The sequence below is a fragment of the Penicillium cosmopolitanum genome, assembly GCF_028827165.1.
Source record: "Penicillium cosmopolitanum strain IBT 29677 chromosome Unknown utg000009l:1.0-9042332.0:1.0-9050551.0, whole genome shotgun sequence".
Classification (NCBI taxonomy): domain Eukaryota; kingdom Fungi; phylum Ascomycota; class Eurotiomycetes; order Eurotiales; family Aspergillaceae; genus Penicillium; species Penicillium cosmopolitanum.
The window spans coordinates 4953761-4966694 of NW_026622679.1; the positions used below are offsets into that span (position 1 = coordinate 4953761).

A 12934-nucleotide genomic window follows, 5' to 3' on the forward strand; every position below is an offset into this window, starting at 1 on the left:
CATCAGTGTTGGATGCATGGCATATACATATTTTTATGAATGAATGAATGTGCGCATTGCAGTCTATGGGCTAGAGTCGATGACCTTGACGCCCTCAACTGGGCCATTGGCCATTCTGACATCCCTAAAAATATCTAGCTTTTGTAACCCTATCATCAAAGACTTTGCATGGACTTCATCCTTTGCTAGAAAGGCGCAAGTTGATCCGGAGCCACTCATTAGGCTCCAGATAGCACCTGCGGTCTTGCCCGCCCGAAGAGCAGTGGGGATATCAGGAAGAAGCTTAGAAGACGGCCGTTCAAGGTCGTTGACCAGCTCTGATATGAGCTTTTCAGGGTCAGTTGTTCCCCATGGAGTTTCAATGCAGCCTTGTCGTCGTGAAAGATATTCTTCTTCTGGATTGTCTGACTGAGCCAATATTTCGTCATATTGCGCAAAAACAGCCTTCGTCGACAGGCCGCGATAGGGAACACCCAACACCCAATTCCAGGTATATTCCTTCGTCACGAGGGGCACTAGAGGCTGCTTGTGCCCCATTCCTAAAGCCATCATGCCGTTAATGAAGAAAGGCACATCTTCACCAAGCTGTGCACCAATATGCATGAGGTCTGTTGTGCTAATACTCAAGTTCCACAGGATATTGCACCCCACAAGAGCAGCTGCAGCATCTGCACTGCCACCTCCAAGGCCCGCCTCCGAAGGAATTGATTTGACGAGCTCAAAATGTACTAGTGGCTCGATCTTGGCTTCAGCTGCAACCATGTTGGCTGCTTTGATCACCAGGTTTTGACCATCGCTTGGGACTCGGTCGCTATCCATGCCGGTGACCTGTATGGTGGGGCCATTGGGTGCATGAGAAATGGTCAGAATGTCGTAGATCGAAATAGCCTGGTATGCCAGTGTTATATCATGATAACCATCTTTTCGAAGCGGACCAACACAAATCTGGGGATTAACTTTGGCAGGAACTTGCAAGGTAATCTGAGATTTGGATGTGAGGGTCATTTTGTTGTGCAATAAATATTGATAACAGCTGCTGGCAAAAAAGAGGACAAACGTGTGATAGAGTAGACTGGGAAATTCCGGTATGGTTGGAGATGGAAGGAGGACACGCGACCTGTTCGAAATTCGAGATTGGGTGCGCCGATCCCCACGAACCTGCAGATCCAGTTCGAGAAGAGGGGCAAGTCTTATCTGTTTGTATCTGTGCCCACACTCATCCTGTCACAATAAAGCATCCTCTTCAAATGACTATTCCCATTTCGCAACAAATGCCAACCGTCGGCATTGTCATTCCTGCTGCTGGCAGAGGCACGCGTGCAGGAGTTGGCTGCCAGAAAGCATACCGCCGGATCGCAGGGGATACTGTGATAAATCGCGTCATTAAACTTTTTCGGTCATGGAGCTGCGATTACCCTATTATTGTTGTTCACCACCCCGATGACACGGATCTGCTGGAGGCCTGCATCGATCGCGACCAAAATATCTACACTACGATTGGTGGTAATGAGCGACAGGCGTCGGTTCTGGAAGGTCTTCGCTTTCTTTCCACACTTCCCGGTCGTCCTTCGCATGTTTTCATACACGATGCAGCCCGGCCATTCGCTCCACATGAGCTACTGGGTAGGGTTCTTGAATCTATCACAAAGGAGCCTGCCGTAGGTGTCATTCCAGCCATAGCGGTGTCTGATACACTCAAAAAGACCGATTCAAACGGGCTGATCACAGCGACAATCCCGCGAGATGGTCTTTTTCGTGCGCAAACGCCTCAGGCATTTGAGCTACAGGCTATACTCGCAGTCCACGAGCGTGCTGCCACGTCTACAACAGAATACACAGACGATGCGTCCCTTTTCGAAGAAGCGGGGCTACCTGTTCGCATTGTAACAGGAGATGCTCAGAACATAAAGTTGACCTACCCAGAGGACTTCGAGGAAGCCGATCGATTTTTACAACTCAACAGCACCCATGCAAACAGTGTACCCGATGTTCGAGTCGGCCATGGCTATGACACGCATCGACTGGTACCGGGAGAGGAGATTATTCTTTGTGGCGTGAAAATTCCACACAAGTCATCGCTCCTGGGTCATTCGGATGCCGACGTCGGTCTACATGCACTTACAAACGCTTTCCTCGGCACTATCGCAGCGGACGACATTGGCAGTCATTTTTCTCCCGCTGACCCTCAGTGGAAAGGAGCATCATCCGATATGTTTCTACGCCATGCTGCCAAGCTCGTTGCTGAGGCGGGTGGCACAATCACACATTGCGATGTGAGTTTTGTCTGCGAGAAACCGCGGATTAGCATCCACCGTGACGCAATGCGAGACTCAGTTGCTCGGATAGTTGGACTTGACAGGGCTCGTGTCTCCGTGAAAGCAGGGACCAACGAGAAAAATGGATTTGTGGGGCGTGAAGAGGGGATGGTGGCTTTTGCTACAGCCACGGCTGTTTTTGCCAATAACGTTCGAAGTTGAAAATGGACTGCCAGATTTTATATTCATGTGTTGAGATATGTTAGACCATGCGTTTCGTGGCTTTATTACAAGTCTCTAAATTATCTACCAGGTTCCAGTATACTGCATATACTATTCCTCCTCGTAATATCTCAATTCATGGGTAAGATCGCGATCCAATTTCATCATATCGGCTAAGAGTATCCGCTGCACTCGAGCCATTGGTTGATATCAAGGATAAGCGGTGTAAATTGACTAAAATATCCATCGAATACGAGCTGAATGGTTCGAATTAATTTAAAGTGGGTCGATTTCTTCAGCTGATCGTGCAGGTTTGGTGTTTACTACTGAGGGGTTCAGCTGAGATCTGGTGGAGGCTTTTAGGCGAACACGCGACAGCTTTATCGTGCTTCATCGATTTGAACACAAGCCAGAATCCCGGATTATCTTGAGGCACGGCTTTTCCACAATGCGAATTTGTGTTTTCCAATCTTGTTTTGAGGAGCTGCAAGCTTCGGTTGGCGAGGCGCAGGAGTTATGTATGAATCCAGGTGTATTCACAACTCAGCACACGGTCGCGCACAAAACTATCCATAAAACGACAGCCAAGGAACAGATTGATGCGGCTGTGCAAGAAGGATATGACTTTTATTTGAACTTTATGTGGGGTACACACGATGATTCACTCGCAGGAATAGATGCGATTCGATATTTTGAGTCATTCAACCTTCCATCTGCTGGTGTTCAAAGCTCCGAAAGAGAGGAGTCAAAATGGGACTTCTTCGCTGCAGCAAAACTGGAGGGTAGTCCTCTAGTTCCCGGAACTGAGAACTTTCCATTATTTGTCAAACCTGCGTCCAGTTATGGAAGCATGTTCATCGATGAGCATTCTTTATGCCGCAATAAGACCGAGCTCATTCACTGTATCGAGCGACTGAACAAATTAATGCGCCCCGTACGCATACAACGAGCGATAGCCCTGGATCATCCTGATCCAGATCAATATGCAGACGCTCATGAATCCGCGGGGCCTGATAGCACAGACATCGTCGTTCAGGAATTTATTGATGGAGAAGAATTCTCGGTCGTGGTGATAGCAATGGGAGAAACCCCAGTCCCACTCATTCCGCAACGCGCCAAATACAAACAAGTCTCCGGTGATGGGCGTTTCCTGACGCTAGATCTAAAGTTTGACTCGGAATCTGGCTACGAGCTCCTTCAGGAAGCTGAAGATCCCGATCTCTATCGGCTTTTGCAGAAGATGGCGGTGGAGGCGTTTACAACCAAGAAGATGTACACAAATTATATGGGTTGCGACGTTGACATGCGTATTGGCCGCGACGGTCGAGCCTACGTCATCGAGGTTGATCCCCTTCCTGTCTTCTTTTATCCAACTGGATCTCAACTTGAGGACACAGACGTCAAGTATGGATTCCCGGGAGCGTATAGAGCCGTCATCAACACTTACATCACCAACTTCTTCCTGAAGAACCCTGGTACTCGCGAATTACACTTCACAGAACTAGCCTCTCTTTTTGATTGCTATGGTCAGACTACGCAGTCTGGGGATCAAGTTGAAGTCCCGATTTCTTTATCTGGGACAGCGATCGATCTTGGCTGTGGTAGCGGTGCAATCGGTCGTGCTTTACATGCAAGCTCCGATAATAAAATCACACATTTGATTGGAGTTGATATTTCCAAGAAAATGCTTGATATTGCTCGCCATGCTGGTCAGTACAGCGAACTAGTACACGACAGAATGGAGTCATTTCTTTCGCGCCAGACAGAAATGGTGGATCACATGTTCTGCGTTTCTGGGCTGGAGTTTCTCCCCATGGAAGAGCTAGACTTTGTTCTTGTGAGATGCTTCCAGCTTAGCAGGCATTCCATCACACTAGTATTGGATGATTGGAAGGATGGATCAGTGGCCGACGTCAGGTCGTCTGGCCGCTTCAAAAACTACTATAAGGATCATCACCAAAGCATCAAGTCTTTCCAAATTCCACAAGGCTGGACAATGAACATTTCAGAAGTATCGGATAGATGCCGGGAGAATCATCGATTGACATATTATTTCACGAAATGAACTCTCCCAGCGGAATTCATTCATTCAATCATTTGATCTGCTGGAGTGGATGGGTACTTGCCCTGATTCTGCCCGGCTTCTGGATATCTGGATAACTTTCTGACTCAATATCTGTCTTGGAATCTAGTCTACATAGTTATCCAGTGTTACTAAGTGAAGACTATGTATCGCGATATAACATGGTAAAAGAATAAATTCACTGGCCGAGACTCGGATTTGCTTCGGTCGCAGATCTACTACCATCTTGAGACTGACTTGCAACTCTAGTACATATTTCAATATCATTTTGAACGTGAACCATGTTGCTTGGGAATTGTGCCTTTTCATCATCCTCATTTCGAGACTCCGCGTATGCAACAGAGTGTGAAAATGTCGGGCTAAAGCCAGGCTTTGAGGCTCTCAGTATTGGATCAGTTGTACCATGGTAGGCTGTTTTTCCCGAAGAGCTCTGGTTTTGTGATGTTACTATAAGCTGGCGGAGAGAAGCCACACAAGATACAATGATGGCTGGGAAATTAGGTTAGCTCATATGTGGAAATAACCTAGAAAGGCACATCTTCTCACCTGTATCAACTTCAACAAAACTCCAGAAGCATAGCCAGCCAATGTTTATCTCTTTGTCATAGGTATTGTCAGCAGCAACTCGTACGATAGCCACTACCATAATGATTATTGTTGCAGAAAATATACTGAGCAATAGGATCTTCTTGCGGCGCGGAATATGAGTATTCCACAGGACAACTATAGGAATGGAGAGAACTAGACACACTGTTGATTAGGTCGAAATGGTTTATGGGTTTCTGTCTCCGTAAACTCACTCATTAAGTCGGTAAGGACATCACCTCCGCAATTTGCCCAAAAGGTGCGGTTTTCGTAATGGATGTGCTTCAGTTGAGTACATTGCTCTATCAAGTTTCAGCCGTCTTCCGGGTCCCCTTAGCCAATTCCTCTGGCCGTTTTGATACTTACGTATGATGTATTCTATACCTCCGAAGCTGCATTTATATTCGATATCGCTGATAGACGCGATATAGACTGCCGCAGTGCAGAAAGAAACGACAAACCACCAAATTCGAAAAGCCTTGATTTTTGAACTGAGTCGATAGAAGAATACTAAAAACGAGAACTTGATACACCACAAGCTAGAATAAAATAATATCTGCAGCGGGGCGAGGAGCCGCATGAACTGATTGAACCGAGGCAAAAAGTCAAGGTTGAATGGCTCTCTTCCTGCGGTAATTGCATAAAGCTCGTAAAGAGCGCTGTTTTCAATCTGCCAGATAACTGCCGCGGAGAGAATGATAACCCAGGCAAGTATAACAAGAAAATCATCTATAAACAGTCGACGGAACGACGAAATCTGGACGTAAAGCCGAAACAGAACAAAGAGAAAAGAGGTCCCAGTTAGGGCCCAGAGTACCCCTGCCATATGACAAATTAGTTGAAAGATTCTCATTTGATTAAAAAGGGATAATCAATCCTTACCAGAAAAACCGACTGGGAAACTCTACTAGTCCGCTCATCAACAAGTTCTGTGGCCATGGTGACTCGGTATTTGGGGAAGAAGTGTTGATTGAAGCATTACGAGTTTTCGAGATGAGCATATATATCTGCAGGCACCATTTCGGGGAGATATTCGATGGCGTTCAGAATCTTTGTTGTTTTCAACACCGCAACATTTCGCTTAAATTCTGACAGGAATGATTCCATAGGTCAACTGCGCTGTTGTTAAATAGCCGAGTTCTTTGAAAGTCATGTAGGATTGGCCGTGTTCTGAGCCACTGGCAACACAATTTCTGTGGCGGAAATCACATCAAAGAAAGAGGATATCCTCCTCGGTCAGCCCCACTATTGGCATCGCGATGGCCCAGTCGGGATTTTGATTAAGAGCTGGTAGCCCGGGCATTCCTCCAAATCAGTAAGTATTAGAGATACTTTATTACTTAGTACGTATCTTTACATACATTACTCTCCATGAATCGATTAGGTCCATGGATTTCCTTGAAAAATATTTCCGCAGTCATCAACCCTCCCAAAACGATATCGCGCCCAAGGAAGCCTTTCACCATATTCGAGGACATCACGAACAAAGGATTAGAGTCACAAGATTTGAATTTCTTTACGCTCCGCTGCATCTCGAATAATCTCACATGATAGATTCCGAGGATTTAATTCGGCTCGGTTATAATGAGTGGGGCTCGGAGTTTATATTGAACAGGATCAGTGTTATACAATAGTACTTCTGGACATCAGTGCCACTACCTGCGCTCTTCAATTACTACCTCTCGAGTCCTGCAAATTCCAAGCCATCTGCATCATATTACGGGCATTGCCAGAAAATGCTTGTTCTTGTCTCTTAGCTGAGATAGGGTGTTTCTATTAAGATAGTAGTAGGCACTTGCAGGAAAATCAAACTACGTGCACATACGCACCGGTGCCTAAAACAAAGATTTTCTTTTTTGCTCTCTATGTCCTATCCTTTTGTTAAATCCCTTTTGACCACCTGATGGAATCCAGGACTTCGTGTGGTTCACACCGTAACAAAAAGTTCGATCTTTACTAGTTACAACTAGAAAATCAGTACCTGTGAAAATAACGCCCGAGACTGTCGTCTTCCCCATACGTATGTCAGAATCTTCAAGTCGTCCTTCAACATGCATTCTTTTTACATTCTTCTACTTCTACTTCTACAAAGCATTTATATTCACGTGGTGAATGACGTAAGCGGTGAACGTGTCGCGGTAAAATCATCCGCTGAACCCTCTCCAATTATGGTGACCCCCCCCCCCCAATCAGCCTTTCTGAACCGTCTCTTTTGCCTGCCAGTTACCTGTGTCAAATGGCGTCGCGACTATCTATGTCACATTCAAGTGGCGTGAATGGGGGACATAAACCTCGGAAAAGAAATAGGACTGTAATGTCCTGTACCGAATGCCATCGGCGCAAGCAAAAGGTAGGGAGCCTGAAGTGATAGTTATCTCGTCGTCTACTTACTCTGAGTTAAATAGTGTGACCGCAAGTATCCCTGTTGCAATTGTGTCAAGCGATGTACGCAGGTGTGTATCTTTCTAGACACAATGTTGCTCATAGTCTGATCAGTCTCCACAGAACCTTTGCCAGTATGAAGACGAACTAAAGGGGCGCCAAGTCATTCGAAGACGCCCCTGCGAGAGTGATTTCTCCGAAAGCAGCGGGGGCACTGATCTTGTCCAAGTTTGCCAGCCTGCTGATCAGAAAAATGATCGGTCCGGCAAGTATGAAGACAAACTACGTGACCTCGGATACTCTAGTCACGGCAATTACAACTCCATGAGCCTACTGCGTGCGGTCGATCCGCACGGCGATCACGCCATGAGTTCATCCAGCACTCGTACCACGAATCAGACCAGTTTCGGAAACGATGCAAACCGCAAGTATAGAGAAGCAGTCCGCCAGCTGCCTTCACAGGCCTGTATGGAGTCCTTGGTCCAAACTTTCTTCTCTGAAATCAATTGGCAGTACGACCTGATTGACGAGAAGTCGTTCAAGGATCAAATGGTCGCATGGAAAGGGATCTCTTACTCTGACCTTCAAGCAGACGTTGGAAGCTTAGCGCTCGAAACCTTCGTATTCCCAGCATTGCTATTTCAAGTCCTCGCACAGGCCCTTCTTTTTCATCCCCCTGATGATCCAACCATTAGTTCTCTCATCACCATGGCTGGTATGACCTTCCATGATCTTGGAGGTGAATATAGTGAGACAGGTGCTGATTTACTCGCACGACTGGAGAAAAAGAATATAACACTATCTGCGGTACAAGCAGGCTTGCTACGAGCCTCATTCTTGAAAAGCAGTGGTAAAGTGATTGAAGCATGGCATACAATTGGCGCAGTAATTCGCGATGCACAGGATATTGGCCTACATACCGGAAGAGCTGTATCTGATCGATCTCCAATGGAACCGAATTGCAAGGGTGAGGGTGCTAGCCTTGCGGGCCATAGAGCATGGGTGGTTTTGCATATTTGGGATGTCCACATGGCTGCCGTTCTCGGCCGACCGATCGCGACCGATTTTCAAATCGATCACTTCACTCGCACAATTGAAGACGAAAAAAATACGGCGGGACTTTTTTGCGCATTGGCAGTCCGAGACTGATCCTCCCCGGCCATTTGATATCATCCTTGCCGGCTACAATGTAGCCTACCGATACTTCAAGGACATTCACCAACTTGAAAATAACAGCGCGCACTCAAAAGACTATTCGATTGTTGAAAGCCTCGGCACCGCAATCAAAGAAAACCTAGAGCTTTTACCCTCTTGGTGTCGTCTGGAATACCCAGATAAGAAATTCGACCAGTTACTCGGCTGTCAATGGCTGCCTGTTGCTAGAGACGGGCTATCATCGCTCATCCACTTCGTTATTCTCGCCCTTCATCGGCCCTTCATATTCTCGGTTGCCAACAGTCGCGTGGAGGCCCTAAAGGCTGGTATATCTATTCTTCACGCACAAGAACGACTGTTTGAACAGTTAGAGCCACGCCAGCGTAAAGTATTCAATTTTGTCTATGCTTCTTTCGACGCGATTGTCCTTATCACAGCACTCTGCCTTGCTTTTCCGGACGAAATTCCGGAGCAAAGGTCAGAGTGTATTGACGTTATTGAAAAGGGTATAAAAAGGCTGGGTATAATCGGCGAGTCCAATATTATGGCAAGGTCAGCACATGGTGTTGTGTACAGCTTGTACTATCGCTTAAGACATCGCCTTGGCATCTTCGAACCCGCTCGAGATGCTGCTACAGCAACTTTTACCAACCCAATTGGAACTCCTTCCAGCAATGAAAACATCGCGCCGTCGGAATTATCTTTCCACGCCGTGTTACCTCCATGTCCTACGCATGATCTATTCTTCGACCATCTCTCAACGACACCAATACCATATACAGATACATTACAGAATTATCTATTGGACCCACTCACGGCGAACACTGCGGATGGATTGATTTTCGAAGGTGATTTCTCAGATAACAGCTTTTGGGGTTTGATGAACGGACTTGGCCATTGAAGTATACACACATGCCATTGGTTCTATCCTATTTGACTTCCGCAAACCAGGCCGCAATATCGCCCACATTGCGATCAACGCAGTCCGGCTGGTCATAGTGCTGGAAATGCGAAACCTCGTTATTCCAAATCAATTTTTTCTGACTCGTGGGAATGGAATCGTAGTGGCGCTTCGCGGCCGCTGCATTCATGCAGTTGTCGCCGTGGATCAGCAGAGCGGGCTTGTTCAGCTTTGCCACTCCAGGCACAGTGGAGTATCCAAAGTGGTCAAGGTCACTCATCACCGCGTATCGGTTTTCAAATCCCTTAAGCGTCCACGGTCCGTACCAGGACCAAACGACTGGTCCCGGAAGGCCGGCCAGCGACCCAGTATTAGGGTCAGCAGCCTTCGGATCAACCAGTGGCTGGTACACCACTTCCCCAGTCTTGTTGTACAACTCACGGGCTTCTTTAGCCCGTTCAAGTCGCGCTTTGTACAGGGCTTCTCCCTGTTCAGGAGTAGGCAGTGTCATCGTCGCGATGTCCGCGCCAGGAGTCCATGCAACACACCCAGCGCAAATCATGTAAATATCGGTTTCATGGTCTCGATAGTATCCAGAGACCGAGGCCACTGCCGCAACTCGATCATCGTAGGAAGCTACATCCAAAGATTCAGGGCCGCCCTGACAGATCCCGACTAAGAAGAGGCGAGATGAATCAACATCGCCGCGTGTCGATAGATAGTCGAGTCCTGCGACCATGTCCTCGTTTTTCATTTTTGGGTTTTCTTGTCGGCGGGGCTCGCCAGTGCTTTCGCCAACGGTGCGTGGGTCGAAGATCAGTGCTGCGTAACCTTCATCCGCGAGACGGGTTGCATATTGCAACGGCGCTTGCTCTTTCACAAAAGAATATGGACCAGTTATAACAACTCCGGGTGGATTCGCAACATTTGTGGGATAATACAGAACCGCGGCGACAGTTTCGCCATGAGAGGGATATGTAATTTTTTCTGTGGTGTATTGTCCGTGGGCAGGCATTTTGTATTGAATGAAGTTTGGTCGGTTATGAAGCTTGTGACTGAAAGGTTCTTAGAACTTGAAGTTGTAACTCAAAGCGACAACGCTGCCCAGGTGGTCAGTTATATAACCCGAAGTCATCGGCGTTAGGCCGTGGCCATGGCCTTGCAATAATTCATAGCAATTCTCAAAACTCTGAATGACGTTCTAAACTAAACATATCCCAATTATACCATGGTGTTTCTCTCCGCTTTCGTACTTCTGAACTTATCGCCGATAAAAGTGGGCAGTTGTGCCCCAGGCTGAGTCCTAACGCCGATAGACCAATGAAAGGCGATCGCCGGGACCGAGAGCAACCGTGATTGCCCATGATCGCGTCGATCGCGTCGTACGAATATACGCCTATGGACTCCTAGTATCCGATTTATAGTCGCGGAGTGGAACAAAATCGATTGAGTGTTACACGGATATAATGTTATCAAATGAGCTATTCTCAGCTACAACGTAATATGGAGCGCTCGCATCTTCAACGACGATTTTCATTGGGTTTTTCTTAGAATTTACGTAAAGCGCATTACTGTGCCAGCCAAACCATGAAGTCTCTTCGATGAAAGCCACCATCGGTTTATAGCATTGACAGATCGTGCATAGGGCTCGACATCAATACTAGATATTGGGAGCCCCGGACAGATGATCATTTAGGGGCCGGTATAGGTGCAGTTGGAAAGGTCAAGGGAGGCGAGATCGATGGTGTATGGTGGGCCAGTGGTGCCTGTAAAATTGATGAGCAAGATTATACCAAAGTGTCGAGCAGGGTGACAGATACTCAGGGACAGGGTGTAGGCGACAGTGCAAGAGATGTTCTGGTCAACATCGAGGGCGCCATGCACGTTGTGAATAGCCAAAACGTTCAACAGGCTTTGAAGTTGACTGCCACTGAACCTCGCGACTTGGTTGGAGGACTCGCGGAATGGAGCAGCAGAGGCTGCGACGAGGAGGGTGAAAAGAGTACCGAATGTCGCCTTCATTTTGATCGAGCAGTTGAAGCTTCTCAAGTTTGATAAATATTACTGGGGGTGTTCAGTTGCTTTATTCCTGGTTGTCTGAAGCGATTGATGGGATCTTTGAGAGATCTTGGTGTTTATATGCACTTCTCCTCTTTAGTTTCACATGAGCTCGGCCTATTTATGGCCTTGGCTTGGCTGTAGTAATTCAGCCAAAGACCGCACTGTATGACCCGAGATGATTAATTGTATGCAATTTGCCAAGAACTCGACCTTGGATGAAAGTAGGTCATTGCGACGCCCGGGCGTCTTGGATAATTTTTTGTCTACTATAAGACTAGTAGCTAACCAACACTTAACCTCAAGAAGAGGAAACTGATATTAGGTTTACCTATGAGCAACTATAATTTAGGAAAGCTCATCTAGAACATTCATCTCCAAAGTTCCTAGTCAACACAAGCAAACCTGGTGTTTAATAGAAAACCTACTTCAGTTGCCCTGGGCCTCCAATTTGTACATTTAGCCCCATGTTACATGCAGTAGTCAGTGCAAAACACAATGTCCTTCGAGTTACCACCACTCTCCAGCAGTCTCAAAAGTGCTTCACAATTACGGAATCAGATCTGGCATCGACTAATTTCAAGCTCTATGGCAGAAGAGGTAGGAAACAAAATAAAAAAAAAACATACAACAGCAGGGATTCGCATGTGGTCACCCACCATACTACTAACCTGCCGGCGTGTGGCTTAAGTAAGGCTGAGCGGACGGGAAGCCCTGTTCTCCACACCCTATGGTCGTATGTGCTTGGAGGATCTTGTAAGAAAAGTAAGAACTACGTTGATCGGATTTCGGCATTAAGAATGAGCGTAAATTGACATTGAGTGAAAACATGTATGAATTTCGAGACACACGGACCAGAGGAGATTGAAAAGGAATGAATAATACGACAGTCATGAATCATCCCATGGCCCAGGGCGACCGTTAATCAAGCTTAATATTCATACTCATCCACGACAGCTGGCCAGCTTCTAAAATAACCATCTTTCAGCCAGAGCTAGTATCAAGGGAAGTTGTTGAAGCTGCAATTGAAGCCACTAGACTAATATCTTGGCCAAATAAATATCCCCTAGGGGCAGACAAAGTGGAACTCATCGGGGGCCAATTGACACGTAATTCCACCTGGATAAACTCGATCTTATCAGGAGCTGGCCAACCTTTATTTGCATGGCGAGGGGGGATCTTACTGCAGACTTGTCCTAAGTGAAAGGAGCTCAAGGTACATATAATGGTGACTTGGGTCCTAGATCCTTCTGGATTTTTGGCATAGTCTGCCAGTCTCCGAAGTGCTGCCCC

General features: G+C 46.8%; 6 protein-coding genes across 6 annotated transcripts; 3 read left to right on the plus strand and 3 right to left on the minus strand.

The window, feature by feature from the left end:
- Window positions 1-63: 63 nt before the first annotated feature.
- Window positions 64-1005, minus strand: N7509_009918 (Ribosomal protein S5 domain 2-type fold subgroup; the record flags this gene model as incomplete). The annotated part of the gene is made up of 1 exon (XM_056634555.1): window positions 64-1005. One exon carries the CDS (start codon window positions 1003-1005, stop codon window positions 64-66), a length of 942 nt encoding a protein of 313 aa, XP_056485175.1.
- Window positions 1006-1271: 266 nt separating this feature from the next.
- Window positions 1272-2477, plus strand: N7509_009919 (4-diphosphocytidyl-2C-methyl-D-erythritol synthase; the record flags this gene model as incomplete). Its single annotated transcript, XM_056634556.1, has 1 exon — window positions 1272-2477. One exon carries the CDS (start codon window positions 1272-1274, stop codon window positions 2475-2477), a length of 1206 nt encoding a protein of 401 aa, XP_056485176.1.
- A 448-nt stretch (window positions 2478-2925) lies between these two features.
- N7509_009920 (uncharacterized protein) lies at window positions 2926-4542 on the plus strand (the record flags this gene model as incomplete). Its single annotated transcript, XM_056634557.1, has 1 exon — window positions 2926-4542. One exon carries the CDS (start codon window positions 2926-2928, stop codon window positions 4540-4542), a length of 1617 nt encoding a protein of 538 aa, XP_056485177.1.
- A 2931-nt stretch (window positions 4543-7473) lies between these two features.
- On the plus strand, window positions 7474-9583 carry N7509_009921 (fungal specific transcription factor domain-containing protein; the record flags this gene model as incomplete). Its single annotated transcript, XM_056634558.1, has 3 exons — window positions 7474-7590; window positions 7642-8565; window positions 8666-9583. 3 exons carry the CDS (start codon window positions 7474-7476, stop codon window positions 9581-9583), a joined length of 1959 nt encoding a protein of 652 aa, XP_056485178.1.
- Window positions 9584-9611: 28 nt separating this feature from the next.
- Window positions 9612-10598, minus strand: N7509_009922 (alpha/beta hydrolase; the record flags this gene model as incomplete). Its single annotated transcript, XM_056634559.1, has 1 exon — window positions 9612-10598. The coding sequence occupies one exon, from the start codon at window positions 10596-10598 to the stop codon at window positions 9612-9614; it is 987 nt and encodes a 328-aa protein (XP_056485179.1).
- A 677-nt stretch (window positions 10599-11275) lies between these two features.
- On the minus strand, window positions 11276-11605 carry N7509_009923 (uncharacterized protein; the record flags this gene model as incomplete). The annotated part of the gene is made up of 1 exon (XM_056634560.1): window positions 11276-11605. The coding sequence occupies one exon, from the start codon at window positions 11603-11605 to the stop codon at window positions 11276-11278; it is 330 nt and encodes a 109-aa protein (XP_056485180.1).
- Window positions 11606-12934: the final 1329 nt, after the last annotated feature.